Source organism: Labrus mixtus, chromosome 1 (genome assembly GCF_963584025.1).
Source record: "Labrus mixtus chromosome 1, fLabMix1.1, whole genome shotgun sequence".
Taxonomy (NCBI): domain Eukaryota; kingdom Metazoa; phylum Chordata; class Actinopteri; order Labriformes; family Labridae; genus Labrus; species Labrus mixtus.
In genome coordinates this window covers 20,535,544-20,561,026 of record NC_083612.1, presented here as the reverse complement: position 1 = coordinate 20,561,026, position 25,483 = coordinate 20,535,544, and the positions used below count along the sequence as shown (strand labels likewise).

At 40.8% G+C, this 25,483-nt stretch overlaps 1 protein-coding gene across 2 annotated transcripts; it reads left to right on the top strand.

The window, feature by feature from the left end:
• The first annotated feature begins 624 nt into the window (after window positions 1-624).
• trim66 (tripartite motif containing 66) lies at window positions 625-21,052 on the top strand. 2 transcript variants are annotated; one of them, XM_061037569.1, is made up of 18 exons: window positions 625-644; window positions 3,610-3,834; window positions 4,592-4,805; window positions 6,736-6,865; window positions 7,178-7,294; window positions 7,478-7,592; window positions 7,870-8,016; window positions 8,719-8,836; window positions 8,950-9,755; window positions 12,194-12,400; window positions 12,737-12,866; window positions 12,952-13,033; window positions 13,126-13,300; window positions 16,511-17,295; window positions 17,379-17,502; window positions 17,625-17,699; window positions 19,154-19,306; window positions 19,438-21,052. In XM_061037569.1, exons 2-18 carry the CDS (start codon window positions 3,826-3,828, stop codon window positions 19,672-19,674), a joined length of 3,624 nt encoding a protein of 1,207 aa, XP_060893552.1. In that variant the 5' UTR covers window positions 625-644; window positions 3,610-3,825; the 3' UTR covers window positions 19,675-21,052. The 2 variants fall into 2 exon arrangements, with proteins under 2 accessions (XP_060893552.1, XP_060893543.1); XM_061037560.1 differs by having other exon boundaries at window positions 13,120-13,300.
• Window positions 21,053-25,483: the final 4,431 nt, after the last annotated feature.

The following is a 25,483-nucleotide window of genomic DNA, read 5'->3' as shown; positions in this document are numbered from 1 at the left end:
AAAATACTGACCTCACCTAAAATAATGAAATGCTGCTTAAATATTAATAAATCAATAACAGTCCAAATCATAATACAACAAAGAAAAAAATTGTGAGGTAACATTATGCAGCAAGGATTATTATTGAGTATTCATAACTGATTTACATTTTTTGACCACAAATCATTTTCCTGTATTAATCGTTGGAAATAGCCTACAGAAATGTATCGTTAGAGATTTTAAATCTTTTTGCATTTTAAACTTCTTTACATCTATTAAGTGATCTGAAGCATACTGGCATATAAGCATACAGAGTCACAAAAAATAAAACAACAACATACACGAACAGCACGGTATTTTCTTAAAGTAGAACATTTCCTCATTTTGGTTGTGTTATTTTATTTATATAATGCATGAGATTGAAATGCTTCCTCCATCACTGGGTAGCGATCCAACCATAACGCCATTAATTTAATCTCTCCAATAATAACTCACTCTTCTCAATGAGTGTCATGCTGAAGCTTTTTTGAAACGTCAGAAGTATTGCATGAGGACGAATGTAAATCTCACGATTAACTGCGAGACTTGGTGTCTCCCCAATTTTTGGCCGGTCTGAAGAGCGACATCCGATGGGGGGATCGACACTCGGAGATGCACGGGTCAAGGTAAAAGAAAAGACACACTCTCTCGCTTTGGACACGCACGCTGCAGCACACTTGACATGTTTGACAGGCCGACAGAAGTTTATCTGCTCGGCTGACAGTCTCGTTTCCACTGGACTGAGAACAGCACTCTGACATCCTCACATGTTTACCTGACAGGATGCTGTGCATGAGCTGCGCACTTAACGAGCCGAATTAATTTGTACACAGACACAGTTTCGAGACGCTGTGTGCACTAAAACTATCCGTGTGCTAACATATTGCGAGGGCTGTGTTCTTCTTGTGTTGTGGATTGCACCATGATGCCATGATAGGGGCGTAATCTCATGCGCACTTTGTAAAAAATAATATCACGCTCAGTGATGCGCTGGAGGTGAGGCTGCTAATGCAGAGGCAGGCTGAGGATGCGGGGGCAGACGCTGTGCAGTTTGACTGACATGCTCGCTGTTATTAAGCGGAGACGCCGCGCTAATAAAGTGCTGTCAGACTGACATATTCACGAACAGATGGAACAGGTAGCCAAACGTGTAAGATGCCATAAGGAGAAATCACTGGAAATCCCAAAGTCCCACAGCTTTATACAGTGAGTATAAAAACACAAAACTATGCTGCTCTACTCATACAGTTCTTCCATTACTTCAGTGTAACATCCATACAGGGATCTCTTGTTTTACCTTGCGTTATAGTGCATCCTATATCAAATTACAGATGGAGAAACAGCATATCACTAAGCAGAAGTCACAACTACAACTTTGTAGTAGGGCACAAAAAAAAACTAGAAGAATTTAAGATATGATGATATGAGGAAAAGTAGCCTATAAAAAGACTGACATCGGCAATTCCAGTGTAATAGTATCCTAATTATTTTATTATAGCTATCTATTATAGACTGAACACATCTATTATAGATGACATGAATCTTATAAATCGGTTATACATTTTATTTAAAAAAAACCTCCCTTCCTACTCTTTGTAATTTAAAAGTATGGCAGATATTATCGATCAAAGTGAGCCAAAGGCAGCGGGTGATTATTACTTTATTTTTTTACAAGTTAAAGTTTATAAAGCAAAACTTTAAAGGTCACATATTTTTCTAAATACACTCTACCATGGGTTTCCATCACTAATATGTGTCCCTATAGCTTTGTCTACAAAAGAAAAGTCCATCCTCTCCGTCTTTTGCCTGCTCCACTTTTCAGAAAACAGGCTGTGTGGAGATTTTTCCTTCATGACATCACAAAGAGCAGTAGCCCCTCCCCAAGGTGCGTGACACTACCACAGCTACGTGTTCATTCTGCCCTCTGAGTACGCCTTTTCACCGTAACCAATTGGGCATGGTGCAAGAAAACCCAAGCCCCTCCAGAGAGTCTAAGTTGTATCATGTAGATTAAATGCAGTGATTAACTTAAAGCTGATTACATTATAATACAAAAAAAATAGATACATATTGGCAGATGAATTTGTAATTTGTAATAGGATTTGACAGGAGGCAAATGGTGATATCGCATTGGTTGCAGCATTTCATGACAAGCATATAAAAATGATTGGGCAAATAATCCTTTACAGTATTGTTTCTGTGTGAAGTTGAAGCAACTTAGGTTGACTTTAGCTAAAGGGGTTTCAGATTCTGCACCATTTTTGTAACCTTTTTTATGTCCAGTTGACACTTTTTTCAAGCTTTTAATTCTCATTATAGGAAGTTAAAGACGTTTCCCTCCTTCTGGTCGATTTTCTTTGCAGAAAAGGGAGCACATTGTTCATTAAGTTGAGAACAGAAACCGTTTTCATAACCGTTAAGGATTGGTAGAAGATAATCCTGTTTTTTGTATGTGATCTCAACTTTTCAGAGCTAGTAGATGTAACGCGGGGTGCCTTCAAGGGAGAGATCACCGCACAGGTTTCTATTACGGTGACATCTCTTGAGATGGCATGTGTACGTGGTGCCAGCTTTACTTAGCAGGGCAGAGAAGCTGGTGGGAGGTTGCAGTTTGAGTGAAAAACACAGTGAAGGTGCAGAGAAGGCATGTGCACAGTTTGACAATTCTACAGAGCTGCATGAACTAAGAGGCAGGGTGTTCTCCGACTGACTAATTGTGTTTCAAATTGGGTCTTTAAGCGCACAATGGGGAATGGTATTGCTCTGAGCTCCCTGCTGAAGTACCCAAGAATGAGAAAGTTGTCAGATTTATAGGTCAGACTGCAGGGGTTGTTGTTAGGCAGGCTTGCTCACAGCTCCAGATGCGGCTGTAGTTTCATGTTGTTGGCTGTTTATGATCGTACGTCTGTCTGTTTTAAGTTTCGCTTGCTGTCAACAGAATTTTCCCTTCATTAAACTTTATTTTCGCCATGCAACTGTGTGTCTTTTGCAGACATTCTGAACTGAGTGTTATCTTCGCTGTGTTTGAATTTCCTTCATCTTCATCTACGGCTTGCGTCTATTTTCTGTGTGTATGATCATTGACATGTGGAGTTCAAATCTTAATTGAATTCTCAGTGTTAGAGGGAATTGCACGAGTGAATCCTAGTCCCATCTGGAGCTTATCAGAGCCTGACCCGGTTTCGGTGCACTATGTTAGCGTGTAGCTCCGCAGGGACCTGTCCCCTCCTTGTGCTGACAAAGGGAAGAAGGCCACAGCTGGCCCACCTATCCCAGCCTGACATAGCCCGGCTTTACCTGAGTTTAATATCACCTACTTCTCCCTCAAACTGCGGCTGCTCCAAAGAACTAAAAGTTGCTTACAGTATGATTTACCCATTGTAGGTCACTTGGTCTTCCTTCCTCCATTTTGGAAAGAGCTTCCGGGGATATTTTGCCCTACAAAGAAATAATTGTCTTATCTCCCTAATTCCCAATTATTATGCACAGGCTTATTTAAGAAAAAGGATTAGATTTTCTCCCCTTTTTCGGTGGCTGCAGCAGTGAGCAGGGAATGAAATTTGAATGTGACACTCCTCTCCTCCACTGCAGTGAAGCTTGGGTCCTACACATGGATGAACTGTGGGAGGAGAGAGAACAGTGAGGCTGTCATGTAAGCCGTCTCCTCTGGGGCCACCTCTCGGTGCGTGCTGCTTCCTGCCTCAGGTAGAAGCCTCAGTGTTTCTGCCGCTGAGGCGTCAGGCTGCTCGCTCTCCTCTCATCTCCCTCCTGCTGAGAAGGCAACGGGTCTGCTCTCAAAGCACTGAAATGGAGAAGGTAAGGTGTTTGTTTTAGCAATGTTTTCTTGATTTTCCAAAAAGAAAAAAAAAAGTGTTTTGACACACATTGAGATAAGAGGTTTGTTTGTCTCTGCACTGTTGATCCCATGCTTGAACCCCTTCAGGGCATCTTGGGCCTTTGTGTTTAGAGTTGGCATGCTTCCTATATTTGTGTTGCTCACTTCTCATCCGAAAAAATATGTGCTGAATATTAGGAATAGCCCTGGCAATGCCTTTGGGCAAGTAAGAAGGTTTGAAAACTGGATTTGGTCCCGAGGTACTTTTCACTACTGCTTAATAGGCAGACAGGGTGAAGCGCAGAGGACACCTTTTTCCACAGGAATTAGTGAAGTATTATTCCGATAAAAAATGCTCTAGAATGCATAATTTTGCAAGATTTTTAATTGACAGCTTTCCTGCTCCTTTATTTGCTCATACCAGAAGCAAATATCAGATGTAAACACAAGGGGCCCTGATAGTTTAATCCTTATTTTAACAGAATGTATGTTAATTATGTTTAACATTTACATCCTTAAAATGTTGAAATTTATTTTATCTGTATTTAAATATTGTTTCTATTTAACAGGTTTATTGTCACATGAAAAATTCATCACCCTTTAATGTGTGATCAAACGCAGGGAATAGCAGCAATACAAATGTTTCAGCACTGTGCTCTTGTTATCATATGTGTATGTGTGAGAGGGTGTTTATGAAGTGTTTATAACTAAAGGGTGTTCTTTGCAAATCTTTTCTAGAGCTGCTCAGAGTGCTCAGAGCCAACACTCGCACAGAGCCTGTGCACACTCTGCAACAAGTGGTTGTGTTACCAGTGCACAGATGTGCATCAGCATCAGAAAGCTTCCACCACCTCCCAGTACACGGAGCTGCATCAACAACAGAGGCCCAGTGCCCCCCAGTGTCCCGACCTGCACCAGAGAGGCTCCAGCTCCCTGCCTCCCACTGGACAAGGCAAGATACCAACATATTTCAAGACTGTTTTTCAAGATGTTGCATCCAGATTTAAGCCAGTGAAACAGATTATAAATACATAGTCTGACTCTCTCTGTCACCTGCAAGCCTTTTTTTTTAAACTTTGTTTTCACTCTGCTGCTCTGTTTGCTTGTTAATCATGTCTCTGTAGGAACCACAGCAATGAATAATTCATGGTAGGGGCAACGGTTGATAATAGTTCCTGGAGATCCCTGTGTTTTATTACACCTCTCATTAACATGTGTCCCAGATTCTTAAGTGCTCCTATGATATCACTTTTGCTAATATTAGCGTGTTGCTATTTAAAGACCCTCAAGTATGCCTGGCAGCTTTGTTGCCAGCTGCCTTTGCAGGTGTGCATTGCAGAAGTTGTCAAATCATAACAGGCACATCCTAAACACCTTCACTGTGATGGTTGCAGTGCTGCTGTTTGGTTTATGTACTTGTGAGAAAATGTGTGAGTGTGCTGACAGACAGGATGTGGTCAGTGAATGCACAGCAGGTGATGCTCAGCGCTCTACCACAGAGCTCTAAGATGATCTGCAGGCAAGAAGAGGGTTGGCTGAGGTAAGCCGGCCAGCAGAGAGCAGCAGGGCTGCGTTCATTAGCCTTATCCTGCTATTGTTAGATAGATGTACTGTGGGCCAACTGTTTCTACTGTGACCTATTTATAAATGTGTGAAGGATATTTTTGAGTGTGCATCAAAGACCATTTGGGCAGGAGTGTAAAAAATGTTCACTTACATCTTTTGTCCCTCAACTCACATCAACGCAGTCTCCCTGCAACCTCAACATTAAACCTATTTCCCACTATTTTATTATCATTCAGTGGAGATAGGCCAGGATGGATTAATACAGCACGCCAGTATAACTCACCACAGATTAATTTAACCATCCACTTTTGTAACAGTGTTTAAAAGCTCGCTTTAAAACATAGCATGCTTCTACCATCCAAAAAAAACTAACAGTCTAACAATACAATAAAGACTGTAAAACTTTATGCCTGAAATTCATTGCATTCGTGTAATCAAATCCCCACTTTATTCCAAATTAAGGCAAATTACATCAAATGTTGTGGATGTATATACATATAAATAGTTTTTAATTCTGGTAAATAAGCCAAAGTCTCATCACTCTTATGTCCGTACAGTTAACATGAAGCAAGGCAGTTAGCCCAGATAAGCTGTACATTTGGAAAACAGCTGGCTTTGTTCTGTCCAAAGGTACAAAATCAGATCACCTGCACCTTCAACATGTTCTACATTCTCACACATCTTGTACAAAAATCTAAGTGCAAACATTTGGTATAATTTTACAGGGGGTTATTTACTTCAGCCAAAAAATGTCCAGCCTGTCTGTTTTACATTCAAACCATTAGTCAGATTAATAAAGTCTCTTTTCTATGATTAGAGTGTATTTTATAAAACCAGAACTGAAGCAGTGCATTAATAGGATACCTTTACATATATTACTTTGTTGTGGCTAACTTTAGATCAACCTTAAGTAAACAAACTCCTCAGGGGACACTTATAGGGTCCTTTGAATACTTTATTTCGCTTTATTTGTTTTATTCCAATCGCTCAAAGACAGACACATTTTTAAAGAATGCATGTTTGGGTGTGCTGTTTGATTGTAAAGGTGATTAATCTGTGTGATGCTTTATGCCTCTCGGGCATCTGCTGGAGACAATTCCTAACTTTAATCACATTTTAATTAGTTTCTCTATTGGCTGGGCTGATTATTTGATATCTCTTCAGTTATTAAAAGTCCCTGATAACAAGTAAGTGTTAGTGTTTGTTCTCACCAAAACTTTGTAGACCCCGATGGCCTTTCTCTGCTTTTTCAAATTTTTGCTGATGCTCCATGCCCTCTCCCCTCTCCTCTCCTCTCCCTCCGTCTGTCTTTTTAGGCCCCGGGTCGTATCCTTGTTCCCTCCTCATGTGCCATTCTCACAGACAGGAGCCCTTGGAGCTGTTTTGTGAGTCATGTGACCTTCTGTGCTGTAGCAGCTGTCACCTGTCCTCCCACAAAACCCACAGGTCAGTGCTCAGACACACAGCACAAGGACACTGCAGACGAGGGCTAACTGCAGGTTAAAAACTTCCTATGAGCAACGACTCTCTTTAACTGCCTTGTCACTTCTATCATGTGTATTTGCATACGCTATCCTTGGCCCGCCTAATAACGATTAAGTATTCATACGTTTTTGTTTTCTGTGATGTTTCAGCACAGTAGCTGCCTCTAAGGTCACCTGCATAATGTCTCTTTCCCGGGGGGAAGTTCTTTCTGCCCAGTGAATAAATTACTCAACTTTATTTCCAGTAGATGATCTGATCTCTCGTGTTGTTCAGGGTGGTGCAAATCGCGAAGGCCCTACAGGATCAGCAGTGGCTGTTTGAGAGCTTGATGGAGCAGGTGGAGGAGAGGAGGTCCGCAGTGGAGAACAATGCCAAACAGATAGAGGACAGGTTGGTTGTGACTCACAAAGAAGCGAAATGAAAGTCCCAAGTCTGTGCAACTTCTCGAGTTAATAATTGAACATGGAGAAATATAGCAAGCTAATGCATAAATTAACGTCTGCTTTCTTCTTCTACATTTGGGATTTTTCTGCCGGGACTGATGCATTTATTTTCCTCTCTCTGTCTCGGTAGACTTCACGGAGTAAAGATTGCACACAGGAAGGCAGAGAACCAGATTAAAATGGCAAAGATGATTATGATGAACGAGCTTAACAAACGAGCTACACTATTAATAGAGCAACTGGAGGTAATTACTTTCTCTCCTTTTTCTCTCCTTCTTATCCTTGAGCCAGCTGTGAATCTACATTCAAAGAATCAGTAACCGCCCGTGATGTAATCAGTTCTGATAGCAAGCAAATGAGAACCAATAATGATCTGTCAAAGCTGCTTAAGCTAACATCTACAGTACTAGATCTGTCAAAAAAAAACATGAGCCACTGATTTAACCCACAGTCCGGCTATGCCTCTCTGTGTACTCAAAGTTACATGTGTACTGGATGCGTTGTTTTTTTGTGTCTTTACAGAAAATCTCAGAGGACTTTCAGCAGCGTCTGGAGGACCAGCTGCAGGGGGCAATAGAGACGTGTGGCCAGATGGACCATGTTCAGAAGTTCATCACCTGGGCTAAGACCCACCACTGCAGAGGCCCGGTGCTCTTCAGCAGGGCTCTGGTATGTCTCATGGTTAACACACACACAGTCCAATGAGAGTAAGCTAAACAATATGTTTGATCTCCCTCCATTTTTTTTTTTTTTCTAAAGGTGAAATTCCCTGGTTATAAGAGTAAAGTTCACCAGTCACAGTTGGCGTTGAAACATTTGTTGAGCGCTGGGGATATTCATATTGAAGATATGGGTATTTTTTTTAAAAGACATGAAAGGGAGTAGAAGTCACGATAGCTTAGCCTCAAACTTGAGATGCACTAATCACATTCTGATAGTGGACATCAGTCCAAGCTGACTGAAATAGCTAAATAAGGAATTGTGAGAATGGGCTAATCCTGCGCTGATCTATTCAAATCAATTTTATCTTAACTTTTTGGTTAAGTGTTAGCTGTTTGGAGATATTTCACTCTTTTTATGCTTTCAACTAAGATGACTTCCTGCAATAGTTCTTACGTTATTTTCTTCCAATAGAAGGAAAGCTGCCTGATGTTGCCTTATAAAGAGTGATCCCAGCCTTTATAAAAAGCAGTCCGGCATACAGCGTCATTACTTAAACTGGTATCAGAATGGTTCTCTGTATTGGACCAAATCTCAGAAATTAGATCAGGACTAAAAAAAAGTCAGAACTATGGACCCCTACAGCATCAAAATGGTTGGTTTGTTCTTGTTATGCTTAACTCAAGAAGGTATCCTCTTTTTTTTCTTCAGATTTCACTTCAGATGCAGCAACTGGTTGAGCCGTCACTCCACTCAGACTCTTGGAGTCCTGTAAAGATTAAATTCAACTGGGATGCCAGTTACTGGACCAAGCAGATTTCCTCTCTTGGTAAAAGAATTGTAAATTAATTATATGACAGTTTATATGTCAAACTGAAGTTCTATTTTTACTTACTATATTTTGCCGCCATGCTTACAAGTCATTTCTCTGGTACTCTGCAGGCCAGCTAAATGTTGAAGGGGGAAACTGCACATATCCTCAGGGCTTGTCCTGCTCCAGTATCCTGAGGCCTCAGCCCCTCACCTGCATGGCTCTGCCGCCTGTGTGTCACAGAGGACGGGAGCCGGGCTGTGGGTACAAGGCCTGCTGTGAGCCCCAGATGTGTTGCCTACACAGCATTTCCTCTCAGCCAGATCTGTCCAGTCTGGACAAAAACCAGCTGGACACCACACTTTATAACTCCAGTTATGTACAACCTGCCCTCATCTCCTCGCTGCACCAGAGCCAGCAGCTCCAGAGATGCTGGGACCCTGACAGCTCCACACAATGCCCTCCACCTTCATCTCCCGTCCCAATCATGGGAAACATCCAGTTAAGCTGCAGTCGAGGCTCTGCATCCCAGCCTCAAGCTGCTGCCACTCAGTCCCAGTCTCAAACAAAGTCTTATCTCTATCACCATCACCAGAAAGACATTCCTCTGGACAGCCAAACTCAGATTGCAGACCACAGCAGGCCAGGCCAGTGTCAGAGAAAGCTGTCGTCCAGCTCTGTTCTGCAGCAGGATATCGGCCACACAGCTGTAGACAGAGACGTGATGACTGAAGACAACTGGGAGAATAGGTGCAGAGTGGAGGAGGCACATGGAGGACCTGGGGTTGAAAGCAGAGAGCTGCTGGATGAAGATGAAGACAGGGGAGCGCAGAGTCCTATCAGACATCAGCTCCATGTTCATCCTGCAGCAGAGCTGAGAAGAGAGGAGAAGAGGAACAGAGCAGCACTGATGCTCAGAGACCACAGAGACGGAAGGGTGAGACAATTAAAAGACTCCCTCTGATTAGGTTTTAAGTATTTTACGCAAAGATAGATTTGCACTGCAATAACAGTAAACCTCACTTTGATTTGATTAATAATTAATAAGTGAAACTAGAAAACACCCCCATCAAAAAAACAATTCAAAGTGTATTGTTGACCTTGACAACAGAAGTGGACAGTTAATATCACCACAGTGTCCACTCAGTAGCTGTTGAGGAGCTTTCCTTTGTAACAGATACATTTAGCTTATCTGACCTGAAGTAACTTTTGTATTTAAAATGGACAAAGAAAAATTAGACTTATCAATCAAGCATAAGAAATTAGCTGCTGTAAATGTAAATTTGTCTCACTTTATGCCTGTGGTGTTCTCATGCAAAACTTCAACTAATTTAAGCCTATTTACGACTTATAACTAATCTAAAACTTGCAACAAGAGGATTTATTAAACACAACATTCATAAAGTACTCAGCACAAATCTGAAGGTAGCCTGTAAAATGTTTTAGATGGCCCCTATCATTTACAGCCATATGTATTGTATGTAAGAGATAATTCAGTTAAAGTCTATAGTACAGCGTTTTCTGGTGGCTTATTAGATATATATATCATCTGACAGTGGAAGTAAAGCAACAGTTGAAGCTGAGAATTAAAAAGTTCTTGTTTTTGCTCCTGTGAGAGATCAAAGCTGGGTATGTAGCGTGAAAGTTGTGCACCACAGTCTTCGGTTCGTCCTTTCACACGTGGTCCTGCTCAGTTTCTATATCATCTAACTAATTCGAACCCCTCTCCCTCCTCATGACATGGTTAACCACCTAACGCTGTTTGTATTTGACTCTTCAAAACCACAGTGTATTGGTCAGTGTCATGTCTATTTCCTGTAAAACACAGGTGTTCTTCTAAACCCTAACTGAGACAAACAAGGGCTACAAAACCTAATTCTAAAGTTGTTTACTTGAAGTGACACTAAAATCTGTTTAAAAGTCAGCAGGAAATGTTTACATACACTGAGTTTTTTACTGTGTATTTCTAAAATGTTGGTGTTGAATTAAAGGCAGTACTTAGTTTAAACGATTTTCTCTAAACAACTAAAAAATAAAGGAGCACTTTATTTAAATGCCAGATTGATCGCCTCCCACGGTTGACAGCACGCCTGAAAACAGATGGTGCAACACAAATGTGCTTTTATGAAGAAATGATTACGGGAAAACAAAGTACTGCTCTGACAATTAAAGCTCTGAGCTGTTCATAGCAACGCATCCCAAAACCAGGAGAGCACTGTTCTTCATAATCACGCTTCATGCCAGAGGTTTGAGAGCAACCACATAATCACCTCTCTGAAATGTCGCCGCGTGTGCGCTCACACACACAAAGATGTATTATATTTGCATTCTCAAGTCACAGTATCTGAAAGCGACATAAAACCACTTGGGTGCAGTCGTTTATGTACTTAACCTGTCATTAATGAGTCACTGAGGGAATAGAGGAAGCTGCCAGTTTGACTTCAGTTCTGGTTCTTACTTTGAGATAAATTCCTACACCCCCATCCTCTCCATCGTTCCAGAGAGAAGGATTATAGTCAGTTTTTTTCTCCACAGTTTGAATCCTATGTACCTCTCCCAGGGGGCATGGATCAGGTAAGTGTTTTAATCGCATGATACTTAGGAGCACAAGCTCTGTTTGGCCTGAATATGGATGATGGTGCACTGAAAAAAAGAAAAGAAAAGGGAAAAGAGAAACATGTTTTAGAAAAATGGAATAGTCCCAAAAAAATTGTGATAAATTCCCTCCTGCTGATATCCGAATACAGCTCAGGTTTGTAACAGAGCTAGTTGAGACACTTTCATCAGTTTAATTGTAATATAGGCGTGAAGGGGCGGGTTTAATCCAGCCATTCCCAGGTTAAAGGAATTCTGCAGCCTAATTTGACATCTAACACCAAAATAAAGTTCACCCAGATATAGTTTCATCCCATAAAACAGAAAAATTACACCTAACAGTTTGTTCGGCAACAAAATAAGTGCAAATAGTAAAACTACTATTAAAAATCAGTCTTTTTATGTTTGTTTTGTTAAATGAGATTTTGCAGCCCACCTGCTGTAACATCCACGCCCGAGCTGGTTTAATCAAAGGACCCTCATTGCATGCATGATAGAGAATTTACATATGATATAAAGTGTTGTAACTGAGCCTTTTATCTGCTACACAATAACAAAGACATATGCAGCTGTGTGGACCATTCTCTGTGTTTGTAAGGACTGAATCATTTTGAATTAATAGACTCCGAATGATGTTTTTGTTTAGTATGCGCCTGTATCCCAAGGACTTTTCCACCCACACATCCCACTTTCTGTTTTTTAATAACATTAACAGCAGTATCTCTAAATGTGATGCAGCTTGAAATCAAGTTTTGTTTTGTATATGTGTGCTACTAACAGAGATCCACGTCCCTGGAGGTGTCAGTGACAGCCTACGAGTGTGTATCTGATGCACCGAGCAGCAGACTCAGCCCGAGTTTAGCGTGCACAAGGAGGAAGAGACGCTCCCAGAGCATCCCGGCAGAACTGGCAGCCCCATCCAGCAGTCCTTACTCTGAAAGGCCCACAGAAAGCAGTCACAGCCCCGAAGTAGGAGCTGCAAATAAGGTAAAAATGGCTTCTTCTGAATATAATCACACATGACGAGGAGTGAAGCTCGGCTGTCAGATGGAATAGAGGGGATCACTGTTGCGATACTATTTTGTCCTGACTGACACTGTTCCTCTGAAGCACAGATATATCGCTTTGATTTGATGGTTCAAACAACAAATAATTTTTGCTGTCATTCATCTTCTGGTTAGTTAGCTAGTTGTTTTTCTGACTGTGAAAATAAAGTACTGCTACAGCTAGAAAAGAGTGAAAACATGTATTTTAAAGTCCAAAGTCATGTCTTGTGTTCAGATTTCATCACACCGGTCTTGTAAAATATGTGTTTATTCACAGTACACCAGTGTGGACCCCAGACAGAGGAGGTCTTCAGATGGGGTACTTTGTGTTGTCAAAGAATCTTCCTCTAAGATGCCTCCCTACAGGCGCCACAGGTCCCCTTTACTGTCCTATAAAACAGAACCAGGTGCAGGATTTAACTACCTATTCATGCAATTATTTCTGATATCAAAGGTTATTAAAACATACTCACTTTAATAATTTTTCTTTAGAACCATTTTTCAGTTATGTAAATGAGGAGATTGATTTTGAGGCCAAGGAGAAATGCAGGGTGTCGAGAAGCAGCAGCAATAGGTGCGTAAAAGCTGTCTTAAAAAAATATGTCCATGCAAAAATCATGAAAGTAAATATTATAAATATTTTTAATCTTGCCTTTGAAGTAACAGAGAGAAGGACTCAGGAAGGCCAAAAGTCCCAGTGGTTTGCTTGGAGCGTCTCAAAATTCTTGTGTCTCAACTCCCCCCGCATGGACGACGACAGAGTGACCCATTGCCAGCCAGCGGGACTGGGAAGAGCGAAACTCTCTCGAGGGAGAGAACCTGGCATGATGCAGCAGCAGAGGTACATCTCATTTCTGTAGATCAAGGCAGGGAAAGGTTATCCTTTTAAAACACCAGAGCAGTGAGATGTTAAAGGTAAACAATTGAATTAGATTGAATTGAAGTAGAAAACAGAAGTAAATACAATTAAGATGCTTAAAAAACTATTTATTTTAGGTTTATGGGCAGGTTTTGAAAAGATGTAGGCACCTGGGTAGGCTTGCCATTTTTATTGCATTTACCCATACTATCATGGTAAAGTGTAGAATCCTCCAGGATTCAATGTTGGTTCTGAGTTTCTCTACTGATTCCGTGGCATTAAATCTGAAAGATGTTTTGGTTTGTTGGTCAGCTGAAGAAACCGTCGGGTCAGACAGACAGACAGACAGACAAGGAGATCATCAGCATACAGGGTCACACAAGTCTCAACATTGCCTAAACTGATACCTTTAATGTCTGGTTGCCCCCCTTATGCCAATTGCTAGAGGCTCCAATGCTATGTTAAATGACAAGGGGGGCAATAGGTCCCCCTGGTGAATGCCACATTGCAAAGAGAATGGATTGGATTCATCCCCATTTGAAAGAATAGAGCATTTTGATTTAGTATTTTAATCCATCTATTAATTTGTCACTAGATCCATTTCCTGAGTGCTGCAATTAAATAGTGCCACTCAATCATGTCAAACACTTTAGGGCATCCAGAGATGGAATAGTGGCTCTATCATCTTTGCAATAGGCAGCATTTAAACAGAGAGACTTTTCTGCACATTGCAGAAGTAGTATCTGTATTTACTTCGGGATGAATCATGTTTGGTCTGGGTGGATGATATTTGTTATATTTGTATATTAACCTTTTTGTATTTTGTTGTTTGTCTTGCCTTGTGAGAGACACTTGTAGAACAGGCCTGACAGGACTGTGGTCAGATATAACTATGCTTTGGTAATCTGTGCGGTCAATGTTAGAGATGAATCTGTGATTGACCTAAAGTAATCACAGCAGGTGACCAGCAACAACTAACAAAATAAGTAAACTTGTAACAAACATGTGGACAAAATGCCTATCCCCATACGAATCAGAGTAACCATCATCAAATGAGAGGGTAGAGAATTCAGCTTCCTAACTGCCTGGTGGATGAATTGTTTTTTCTTTGCACACTGCATCTCCCCGCTAGATCAGATCTTTTATTGTCATGCTGCAGCTTGGCGTCTGAAGTTTCCACTGCATGAATTGGCTGCTTGTGGTCTGCGGTTTGATGTTGGTGATGGTCAGTCCCTTGGTGAATGCCTGCATGGCAAGGCAAGGCAAGTTTATTTTATTTGGCAGACAAAAGAGTCTGAAAATGTGTCAAAGCATTCATCAAAGGACTTCAACAGTTTATGAGATATTTTGGCTACTTTTTGGTAGCATAAGAGAGAACATGGCAATGGAAATCTCACAGCAAAGATGGTGTGAGTCCTGAAATCAATTAGGTGGTTTGAAAGTTTAAATTAAGGTGTGCCATGAATAGCCCCTTGAATAATAACTTTTTTACTTCGTCTTATGCCTTTTATATTTTTATGGATGTAAAAACACTTTAGTGCTTTGTTGTTGGACTTCTGTGCTCCCACCTCCGGAAGAACTTCTCCCTCATCCCGGGGGAGGTTGGGGACATGGAGTTTGAGTGGTCCATGTTCAAAGCCTCCATTGTAAAAGCTAGGAGTTGCGGCCAGAAGACCGTCTGTGCCTGTTGTGGCGGCAACCTTAGAACCCGCTGGTGGACTCCAGTGGTGAAGGAAGCCGTCAGGCTGAAGAAGGAGGCCTTTCAGGCTTGGTTAGTCCAGGGGTCTCTGGAAGCAGCTGACAGGTATCGGGTGGCTCGGAGGGCTGTGGCTTCAGTGGTTGCGAAAGCAAAAACCCGGGTGTGGGAGGAGTTCGGGGAGGCTTTGGAGAAGGACTTTCGGTTGGCCTCAAGGAGGTTCTGGCAAACCATCCGAAGGCTCAGGAAGGGAAAGCACGGCTTGCCCCAGGCTGTTATCAGCAGGGGTGGAGAACTGCTGACCCGAAATGGGGACATTGTTGGACGGTGGAAGGAATACTTTGAGGAACTCCTGAACCCAGACACCACGTCCTCTGAAGAGGAGGCAGAGTCTGAAGATCCAGGGGAAGCCTTACCACTAACCTTGGCTGACACGCCTTTTCAATTTCGTGTGGAAATCTGGGACAGTGCCTGTGGAGTGGCAGACCGGTGTGGTGGTTCCCATTTTCAAAAAGGGGGACCGGAGGGTGTGCTCCAATTATCGGGGTATCACACTTCTCAGCCTTCCGGGGAAAGCTTACTCTAGGGTGCTGGAAAGGAGACTCCGGCCGATTGTCAAACCTCAGATACAGGAGGAACAATGTGGATTCCGTCCAACCATTGTGGCGGTTTGCAGCCGAGTGCGAAGCGGCTGGGATGAGGGTTAGCACCTCCAAGTCCGAGGCCATGGTTCTCTGCCGGAAAAAGGTGGATTGCTCTCTCCAGGTGGGGAGTGAGTCCTTGGCCCAAGTGGAGGAGTTCAACTATCTCGGGGTCTTGTTCACGAGTGAGGGTAGGATGGAGCGTGAGATTGACAGACGGATTGGCGCGGCATCAGCAGTAATGCAGGCGTTGTGCTGGACCGTTGTGGTGAAGAGGGAGCTGAGCCTGAAGGCAAAGCTCTCGATTTACCGGTCGATCTACATTCCAACTCTCACCTATGGTCATGAGCTATGGGTAGTGACCGAAGGAATGAGATCACGGATACAAGCGGCTGAAATGAGCTTCCTCCGGAGGGTGGCTGGGCTCAGCCTTAGACATATGGGGAGGAGCTCGGACATTCGGGGGGAGCTCAGAGTAGAGCCGTTGCTCCTCCACATTGAAAGGAGCCAGTTGAGGTGGTTTGGGCATCTGTTAAGGATGCCTCCTGGACGCCTGCCTTTAGAGGTTTTCCAGGCACGACCAACTGGGAGGAGACCCCGGGGCAGACCCAGAATGTGCTGGAGGGATTATATATCCTGCCTAGCCTGGGAACACCTCGGAATCCCCCAGGAGGAGCTGGAAAACGTTGCTGGTGAGAGGGAAGTCTGGGCTGACTTACTGCGCCTGCTACCACCGCGACCCGACCTCGGATAAGTGGAAGAAAATGGATGGATGGATATTTTAATTATTTAATTTTATTAATCTTATATTCATTTCATTTTCTTCTCTTTTCTCTCTCTTCTGACCATCATCAGTCCAGCACACTAAAGACTGCCAGAGAGTTTGACAACAGAGGGCCAATCGGAGCTCGTAAAGCACTCACACCGCCGACCACCATCCCCAAATATGTGCCAGAGAGTAACTCCACACTGGATCTTGACTCTGACTCAGATCCCAGATCAGTCTCAGAAGATGCAGTGTTTTCTTGGGATGATCCAGAACAGCAGCAAGACTCTGATTTATCTCCAGAGTCTGACCCAAATGCAGACTCTTCTTCTGAAGCTGAGGAGAAATCTGTTGCTGCAGGAGAGATGGGGCTCTGTGGTGAAACCAGAGATTCAGAGCCCAGTTTAGAATATGAGGAAGACCCAGTATCAGAAGATGGTCAAAGACTGGATGCTGTTGAGGAATCTGGCGACGGTGGAACAGAGTCAGACGTCCAGCCTGACGATGAATCCAGGTTTCAGGCAGAGACCGACTCTGATGTAGCATCCATTCAGCCTCTAGACTCCCATGGCTCTGCGGAGTCTGAGCTCGACTTAGACTCTGACCATGAACTGACAACAGACGACCCGCAACCACTCCGCTCTGACCTAGAAGAAGACTCTCACATTGGTCCTAGTCAGAGGATGCTTCTGATTGCAAACCCTGCTGCCCAAAGAGGCACAGAGGACGATCAGCCGGACAGGGACGGTGCGGCGATGGAGAGTGAGGACTTCTGTGCCGTGTGTCTGATTGGAGGAGACCTGCTGTGCTGTGACCGCTGTCCTAAAGTCTTCCATCTGTCCTGTCACATCCCGTCACTGCTGAGTTTCCCCTCGTATGTTTCTTATACTTTATACATTACATACAACATTACCCTGTCATTGTTCCTAACCTGATGGTGTTTCTTACCTGGCTCAGAGGCGACTGGGTGTGCAGCCTGTGCAGAGACGTCGTGCAGCCAGAGGTGGAGTACGACTGTGAGAACGGGAGAACATCTGGAGAACATGCATCAGCACTCGGACTCACTGAATATGACCAGAGAGTAGGAACTTTAAGTATCTGCACAGTGATAATGATGATAATGTTTTATGGTTTTGACTGTTTGCTATGATTGTCTCCTGATTTTCTAACAATTATCCTTCATGTTTTTTCGTCTGTTTTTAGAAATGTGAGCGGCTGACTCTTCTGATCCTCAGTAACATCCTGAGTGCTCCCTTCCATGAGCCTGTCAGTCCACTTGTAAGTTTCTAAGATGAGTTTCACCATGTTTCCCGTGTATTATATTAGATTGATGCCAGATATGTCAAGGTTTCTGGGTCTAAACAAATCTTCACTCACATGAAGTTTTTTCCAAACAAAACACAATGAGTTGATACATGTCGAATGCATCCTTTGTCATTAAGCAATTGTTTCGATTCATTTAATTTTTTTTTTTTTTAAAGGGAAAATGTACTTTAAAGGGGACATATTATGAAAAATCCACTTTTATGTTTTTATGTTTTTGAACATATATTTGGGTAACCTGAGTGTCTACTGACCCACAAAATGTGAAATAAACCCATCCAGTCCTTTTTTTGTGGTCTGCATAAGCCTTAAAACACAGAGAAAAATGCTCCGTTTTCAGATTTGTTCTCCTTGTGATGTTACAGTTGAGATTCTGGTTAAAAAAAATACCCTCCCCTCCCCTGATATCTCCACCCATGGACTCCACCCCCAGCCTAGAGCAAAACTTTTGCTCAGGTCTGCCATTTTTATTCTCGCTACAGAGGAATGACGTCTACCGGGAAAACTCAGGGGGGACTCATTGCATTTAAAGAGACACACACACACCAAAACGGAACGTTCTGAGAGAGCTGGTTTATACAGGGTAACAAACCTCCTCTGGTGCTTGATTCATGTTATATTTTGACCAAAGCAAAGCACAGATGTTTCATTTAGACCACAGGGGACTGTTTGAAAAGGTGGAAAATGGGTATAATATGTCCTCTTTAATCAACTTCAAATGGATGTATTTTGTATGTGGGTTAGCTGAAAGGCAGTCCAAATAAAGATTCTAGCAGCAACACAGTTTCAACACAGCCCAAACAGTTGATTTGAACAGAAGTCTTGCCTCTGACAAGGCAAAAAGCTAATCATAGTTTAGGCTTGTGAGGTGTCCCCAGGAGTGGTCAATCACATATCAAAGCTGGCCAAGGCCACCTCCTGGATCTGTCACTGCCTAAAATAATTATACAATATAATACCCGATAGTTAAAAACATACTAAATGACAGTAAAACAAGCATTTAAATTACAGCTTTCATCATCTTGCCCTCTTTGTTTTCTCTTCCTTTGCTGCTACACTATAGCACTTCTTGGTGATGTGGATCAGTAGCTTTACACTAATGGCTGGATTGCTCCTGCATCCTCATTACTGTGCATGGGATACAGACAAAGAGGGCTGACTCATCTCAAATTTTTGCACAGTAGTGCTGCCAACTTCATGGAAAACCTTTACTATTGATACCTAAGGTTACCCCTCTGAGTCCATTGTAGTTTAGCTATAAGACACTATCACTGTCTCTACAGTTTGTATATGTTTTGCTGATCCATTTATCTAAGGATTACAATAAGTAAACACAACTGTGTTGCTCACTGTAATAATCACAGTTAGTTACATCGAAATGTCTCCTGGTTGATTTCTTTGTCATGCAGGCCCGTCATTACTACCAGATCATTAAGAGGCCCATGGACCTGTCAGTGATCAGGGCCAAACTCAACAAGAACCACAACCAGCATTATAAGTCAGCAGAGCAGTTTGTTGCTGATGTCTATCTCATGTTTCACAACTGTGCAAAGTTTAATTATGTAAGTATGTCATATATATGTTATAATGTACATGTTGTAATGTATGTCTTTAATGCTATATTTACTGAGGTCAGCATTTAACTCAATGTGACTGATCTGAGTATAAAAAGTCTTTCTCTCTCTTAACTCAGCCTGACTCTGAGGTTGCCCAAGCAGGCCACAGTCTTGAGTCGTTTTTCACCTCCAAGCTGAAGGAAGTTTTCCCAGACAGAGCTTTTCCAGGAGCTGAGGCAGACTCTGACAGTGATGAGTATGACGAGGCCTACAGGACCGCTGAGGGCGGTTTCCCGTGGCCAGAGAGGAGGGAGCAGTGCCACAGGAAGAGGAAGAGGAGACACTCTCTCAAGTCAAGGAGAAATAACTTCTAATCAGAGGTGAAGGGAGTTCAACCATGATCACAATTATGCTGTATTTGTGTGTAATTATGCTGTTTTCTGTTCAGCAGCCTGCGGGGCTGCAGCAGTGTTTCCATTCTGTAATCTGATAGAAGCTCTAATTAGTGGTTTGTAATGATATCACAGTGCTGCCATCCGATGGCAGCTAAACATATTGAAACGATAGTTAAAAGGTCTGACATGTTGGAGCAATTATTCTACCTGCCGACTATAACTTAGCAGAGGAGCATAGAGTGTAAAATAAGAATTAAAAAAGGTTCAGTCACATACTTAATGATCTACTGTACACACAGAGCCATATCTCTTTGATAATAAAAAGAATCAAACGGTTTGGTTTCCCCTGCAGTCTTGATGGTGGAGCAGCAGTTATATATGCATCATATCATATTTTAATGTCTCCTGATGCACTGGACATTACTCATTGTATTTACATTCAGGACTTGTTTAGCTACAATCCCGGTTGTAGAGGATGCTGTAGTTGTTTATTCATTTCACTTTTCATCTTTCGTCTCAAGTGGACAATTTTAGGTGATTAATGTAGCTCTGATATACACAGCACTTTGAAACTTTGACAAGGGTAAATACTTGGTTTGCCATGTTTGTTAACATCTTATCTGTTTATTTGACTATATTTGTCTTTTTGATTCTGAAATGATTGCAGGCAATTATCATAGGTTGGATTCTTGATATGATTATTTGTCTTAAGTAGTTTTTCTTTTCTGGAAAAGCATTAGTAAATCCTATAAACCTTGCTTCATTGGATGAATGATACAGAATGTGAATGGTTGAGGGAAATGTGACTTTCTCGTGTGTGTGTTTCTCCACTTTAAATTAAGATTGTGCATACATGCTGAAGCTTTTTGTCCCTCCTTTGTTCGAACACAATGTTGTACTCTTCTGATTTTTAAATATATCTCAGGCTTGATAAGAGTGTAAGGTACTGATATTATCCAGTATTGATGAATAGATGTATAGAGCCACACTGAAATATGTCATTTTATAATACCCACTGTTGTAGAGCATTCTGTGTTTTATTAACTGTCTGAACTTGCTTCCAGCAGCCTAAGGTAGATTAACTTCACATTTAGAGTAAGTACTGCACACAATGATTGTCTGTGCACTCCTTGATCATTGTCAAGAGTAGTGAATATACAATATACTGTATGTCATGTTACTTCCTTTAAAATCAATAGATATCACAATATTTCCTCTTGTACAGTACGAGGGAGAAGGTTTAGTTACTGTTACTGTTTTTGGCAAGCAGTCTGATTCTTTTTTTATTTTTACTGTAACAATCAACAATAAATGCACATATATGAACATCAATAAAATGCATTCAATATAAAAGACATATTCTTGCAATTGTATTTCTTTTTGCAACTATTAATCATGTCATCTGGGTTTTTTACAAGAGACAGACAAAGGGTGAATCACAAATGCCACTAGCATGGCTGAGGAGTGCTACTTCACAAATGAAGGTTCAAAGACAGGTGCTCTTTGGATATAAGGAAAGATCTATACTGCCAAAAAAAACAGGAGAGTCTTTGTGGTCAATAAGTCATAACCGAAAGAATTCCAAGGCACACTGCTTTGTGAAATTTAAAAAATCCTTTAATGGGCTAGACTTACAAGTCTTAATTAGTGAAGACTTAAAAAATATTTGTGTAAATATATAAGTTCTATAAAACAAAATTCATACATAGGTTTTGAAAATGTGATGTCACTTTTTGTTAACTTTGGAGAGGCTGTGCATTCAAAGTCATTTAAATATGATCAAGTATAAAATTTTGCAGTGGATAATTCCCACTAAAGATGAGTTATATAAACAATCATTCAATTGGAATGTCATTTCTATGATTTCAGAGGGTCTTGACAGATTCAGGGGATTGTGAATAAAATAACTTCCTCGATGTCTCCCTGTAAAAATGACACGACTTATTTCATCATGTCTTCTCTAATAAGCCCCAGGGATGGCGACGGTGATTGAAACTGTGATCCAATGCCAAAGCCCCTCTCTGTGGTACAGTAATAATAAATCCAGTGTGTTTGTGTTGGATGAAATGAAAGGGTTGGGGGTTTCTGAGTGGTAATTGAAGCAATGAGGCCACACTGTAACTTGTTACTGGAAAGACCTGCAGATGCTGATTTTTACACATTTCATAGCAAACTGTCCAGCATATGGGTGAGCATAGAACGCAGAACGCATTACAAAAACACATTCATTATAATCATTCAATTAGTTATACTCCTTTAATGTTCACATCAACATCTGTCAAGTGAGGATATGAGGGACGGGTGTGAGTTTATACAGTTGGTGTTCTGCAGTGTGAAAAGTTACTAACCACAGGCATATTAATGAAGCCACAAGCTAAATTCAGCTCAGTCTAAACTATCAGCTGAAGTGCAATCGCGACTAAAATCTATGTGACTTTTTATGAGCAAGCTGTGAGGGGAATTTTCTCACATATTCTGTCAACTCTAACTTCAGTTATAAAGACAGTCAAACTTTTAAAGCTACTCCGATGTTGTACACGAGTGAAAAGTACGGTAAGTTTTACCCAGAACCCCTTAGGCCATTTTTCTTTTGCTTGTGAGAATACACAGTAGTTAACATTTCAGGGACTACCTCAAAGGCACTGAACTAAATATTAAGTCACTAAGGAATTGAACTCTGTCTCCTGGTGGTTAGGTTTGCATATTTCCAAATTGCTTCCCTAAGAAGAAATAGCTTCATGTCATGTAGCTTCATGTTTCCATGTGCCACACCTTCCTTTTTTACGTTTATTTATATTATCTCTTCAGCCTGATGTCACAGTGAGTACTGTATAGTAGGAAAGTTGGATGAGCTGGAGGTGGTAGGAGGAGATCAATGTACTTTTTTTTTTACCAAAACATTTGTCTGTCAAGGTGGGACAAGCATCCATTGTAACCCAAACAATCAATCAAACTGCCATGACTGTCAGAGCTTTGATGGAGCAGCTACGAGTTTAAAAACTAGGGCCCCCTAGGAGACTTTACTCAAGGGCAAAAACAAAAATGAAATTTTAATTTTATGTGGAAAGCAGCAGGGCTTTGTTGCTCTATGTACCCTTCTGTTTTAGATCTTGTTGCACTTATCTGTAGTTGTTTTTTTTTTTCTGGATTGAATTTTGTGACGATATATGTTTACAACTCAGACTGCATATGTTACAAATATCAAGTTAAGAAAATTAAGATGCTGCCAAAGTGCATTTTGAATCAGATTATCTGGTTCATTGCATGTTAGCAAATAATGTCATTTGATTTCAACGGGCCTTTTAAAATAATGGTTAACATTATCGGGTGGCCTGGGTTCAAATCCCGACCTGTGGCTCCTTTCCTGCATGTCTTTCCCCACTCTCTCTGTCCCAGATTTCTGACTTTGTCCACTGTCCTGTGTATAGATAAAAACACCAAGAGCCAAAAACATAAACCTTATAAAAAATGTGTGTCACAAAACGCCTTATGCTGGATTTCAGTAACTGAAGATCTGTTTTAGATTTAGTCACTCAATAGAAGAAAGAAATGCTTCTCAGGTAAATTATTGTTTGTAGTTTTGAAACTGAAACCCACTTCATACCAATGCAGTCTAAGCTGCAGTTTGACACTATAGCTTTAATGTGCTCTAAAATCAAATTGATGTAATCTTTATTAACAACACTCTTTTGTTTCATTTTTAATACATACATATAGAGCAATAAGTTGTACATTTTACATATAGGCTTTTTTGGACAAGAAAATATTTCAATCTTTTATTCTTGATTAGGGTTTATGACCCTTTTGTCTGCAGACCTGAAGTCAAATATTATAGGACAATAATAAGACACATCTGTGACCTTTAAGGATCAATGAAAATGGCGGTCAGGGAAGTTCTGAGAGGAAAATGAGAACTGACTGAAGTGGTCAATTAAAACAAACTTTGGAGACTCTCTGTGCACTTTGACGGGAGGAGAGGTAGAGCAGGGGTTAACTGACAAGTTACATTTTAACATACACTGACTTTAATAATCTATGGGTTAGACTGTATAAATGCTTGTACAAAGTATCCCGACTATCCTTTCTTGAGTGATTTTATTTTCAAGAGGTCATATCAATCCAGCTTTCTTTGGAAAGGTTATCTATTTGCTGAACTCAAAAAATACACCTGCTGAAATTTTAGTTGGATATATATATATAATTTATTTACTCATTCACATTTAAGATGGAGATTATAAAAAATGAAATTAATGACCGTAAGGAAGTTGATGACTTGAATGTGTCCCTTGAAGCTAACTGGTGGATGTTTACCTTTAGCACCAGGTAAATTATAATATTTGTATTGTTTTATTCAGGACATACTCATACAGGACTCTCAAAGAATACAAAGACGTTTTGTTTGTTAATGGAGATTTCAGTCTTTATTATTACATAAGAGTATCTACCAATGGTTCTTATGAAAACTTTTCATCATAAACATTCCCAACCTACAGAGAACTTAAACCACTCATACTGTGACACGCTGTTTATAAAAAAGTCGACATGAAAAGGTTGTCATCATGTCTCTCAGACTAATTATATGGTGTCTGTTTAAAGTGACTCAACAAAACCTTTTCAGTCTGCTTCATATGGGCTAAAATCAGTACCGTGCACATTTTACCATCACTTAATGTTTATCTTACCGGCTGAACAACTGTAATAGAATGATTGTTTGAAGAGCAATATAAAATTTCAAACCTTAACTCCTGGCCTAAATTAATTAGCTTTTTGGCTCCTCTGAGCAATTATGCAGCACAGTAATTACAGTAATCATTGTTCCATAGATTGACTTAACTGGCAACATGTTGTGTTCACTGCCTCTCAGAAGGCTTTGTGCATTTCCATTTACTGTTTTGAGCTCTTCTCTTATTTAATTTTATTTTGCTAACAGTTGATTCATAGCATACTTCATTTTTTTATAGAGAACCTATTTTATTTTAAGTTTTGCAGATATTTAATGCTGTGATAGAATTGATAAATATGCATAAAGCTGGGAGTTCTTTGTTGTATATGTTTCATCTTCAAAGACGGTTTGGTAATAGTAACAAATAGCTGCTTTTTACGCTTTGTTTTTTAATGCTTTGACTGCAAAACTCACATCTTCACTAATGGGGTCTCATTGATTCAGCTGCAAACTAAGCTGAATCTTACTTTTCTGTCTCTTTGGGCTTCCTTGTTACATAGTGTTAGTGTTTGTTTGCAGATATATTTAGATTTTTTCTAAAATAATGTATGCAGTTTTCAAATGTTATTGAAATGCTATTCTAAATGGCCGTTCTTCAAAATGATGTTGGACCAGAAGTGTTGATAAAATTAGGTAAAGGTGACATCATCCCAAATGGCTATGCACATAATAAAAACTGGCAGAGCTAACAGCAAGTCTTTACAAAATATGCACTAAATGGCTTTAAAAATACGAATCTAACCTATAATTTACAATGCCTTTTAGTTTCCAAATAATTTTATAAAGTTATACTTTCTTTGTGAGCAATCTATGTGATACAGATAAAAACAATATATATATATTTTTTACATAGTTTTTTTAAACATATAGGCATATGCCTTGTTTGTTTGCTCTTAACTGATATTGAAGTATATCTACACCAATAACCCAGAATAATAAATACAGTTTTGTCCACTAGATGGAGACCAAGGACCAAGGAAACTCAGACTGTACTGTAGCCTATATAAACGGGTGACACGAGGTAAAGCTGCTTACACATCCGATTTTATAAAAGAGAACCTGTGG

Bases quoted from the DNA above. Each gene is read 5' to 3' on its own strand.
- trim66 (XM_061037560.1), top strand. The intron at 6,866-7,177 runs GTCAGTGCTCAG...CGTGTTGTTCAG, and splicing joins TCCTCCCACAAAACCCACAG to GGTGGTGCAAATCGCGAAGG. The intron at 13,301-16,510 runs GTACATCTCATT...GACCATCATCAG, and splicing joins GGCATGATGCAGCAGCAGAG to TCCAGCACACTAAAGACTGC.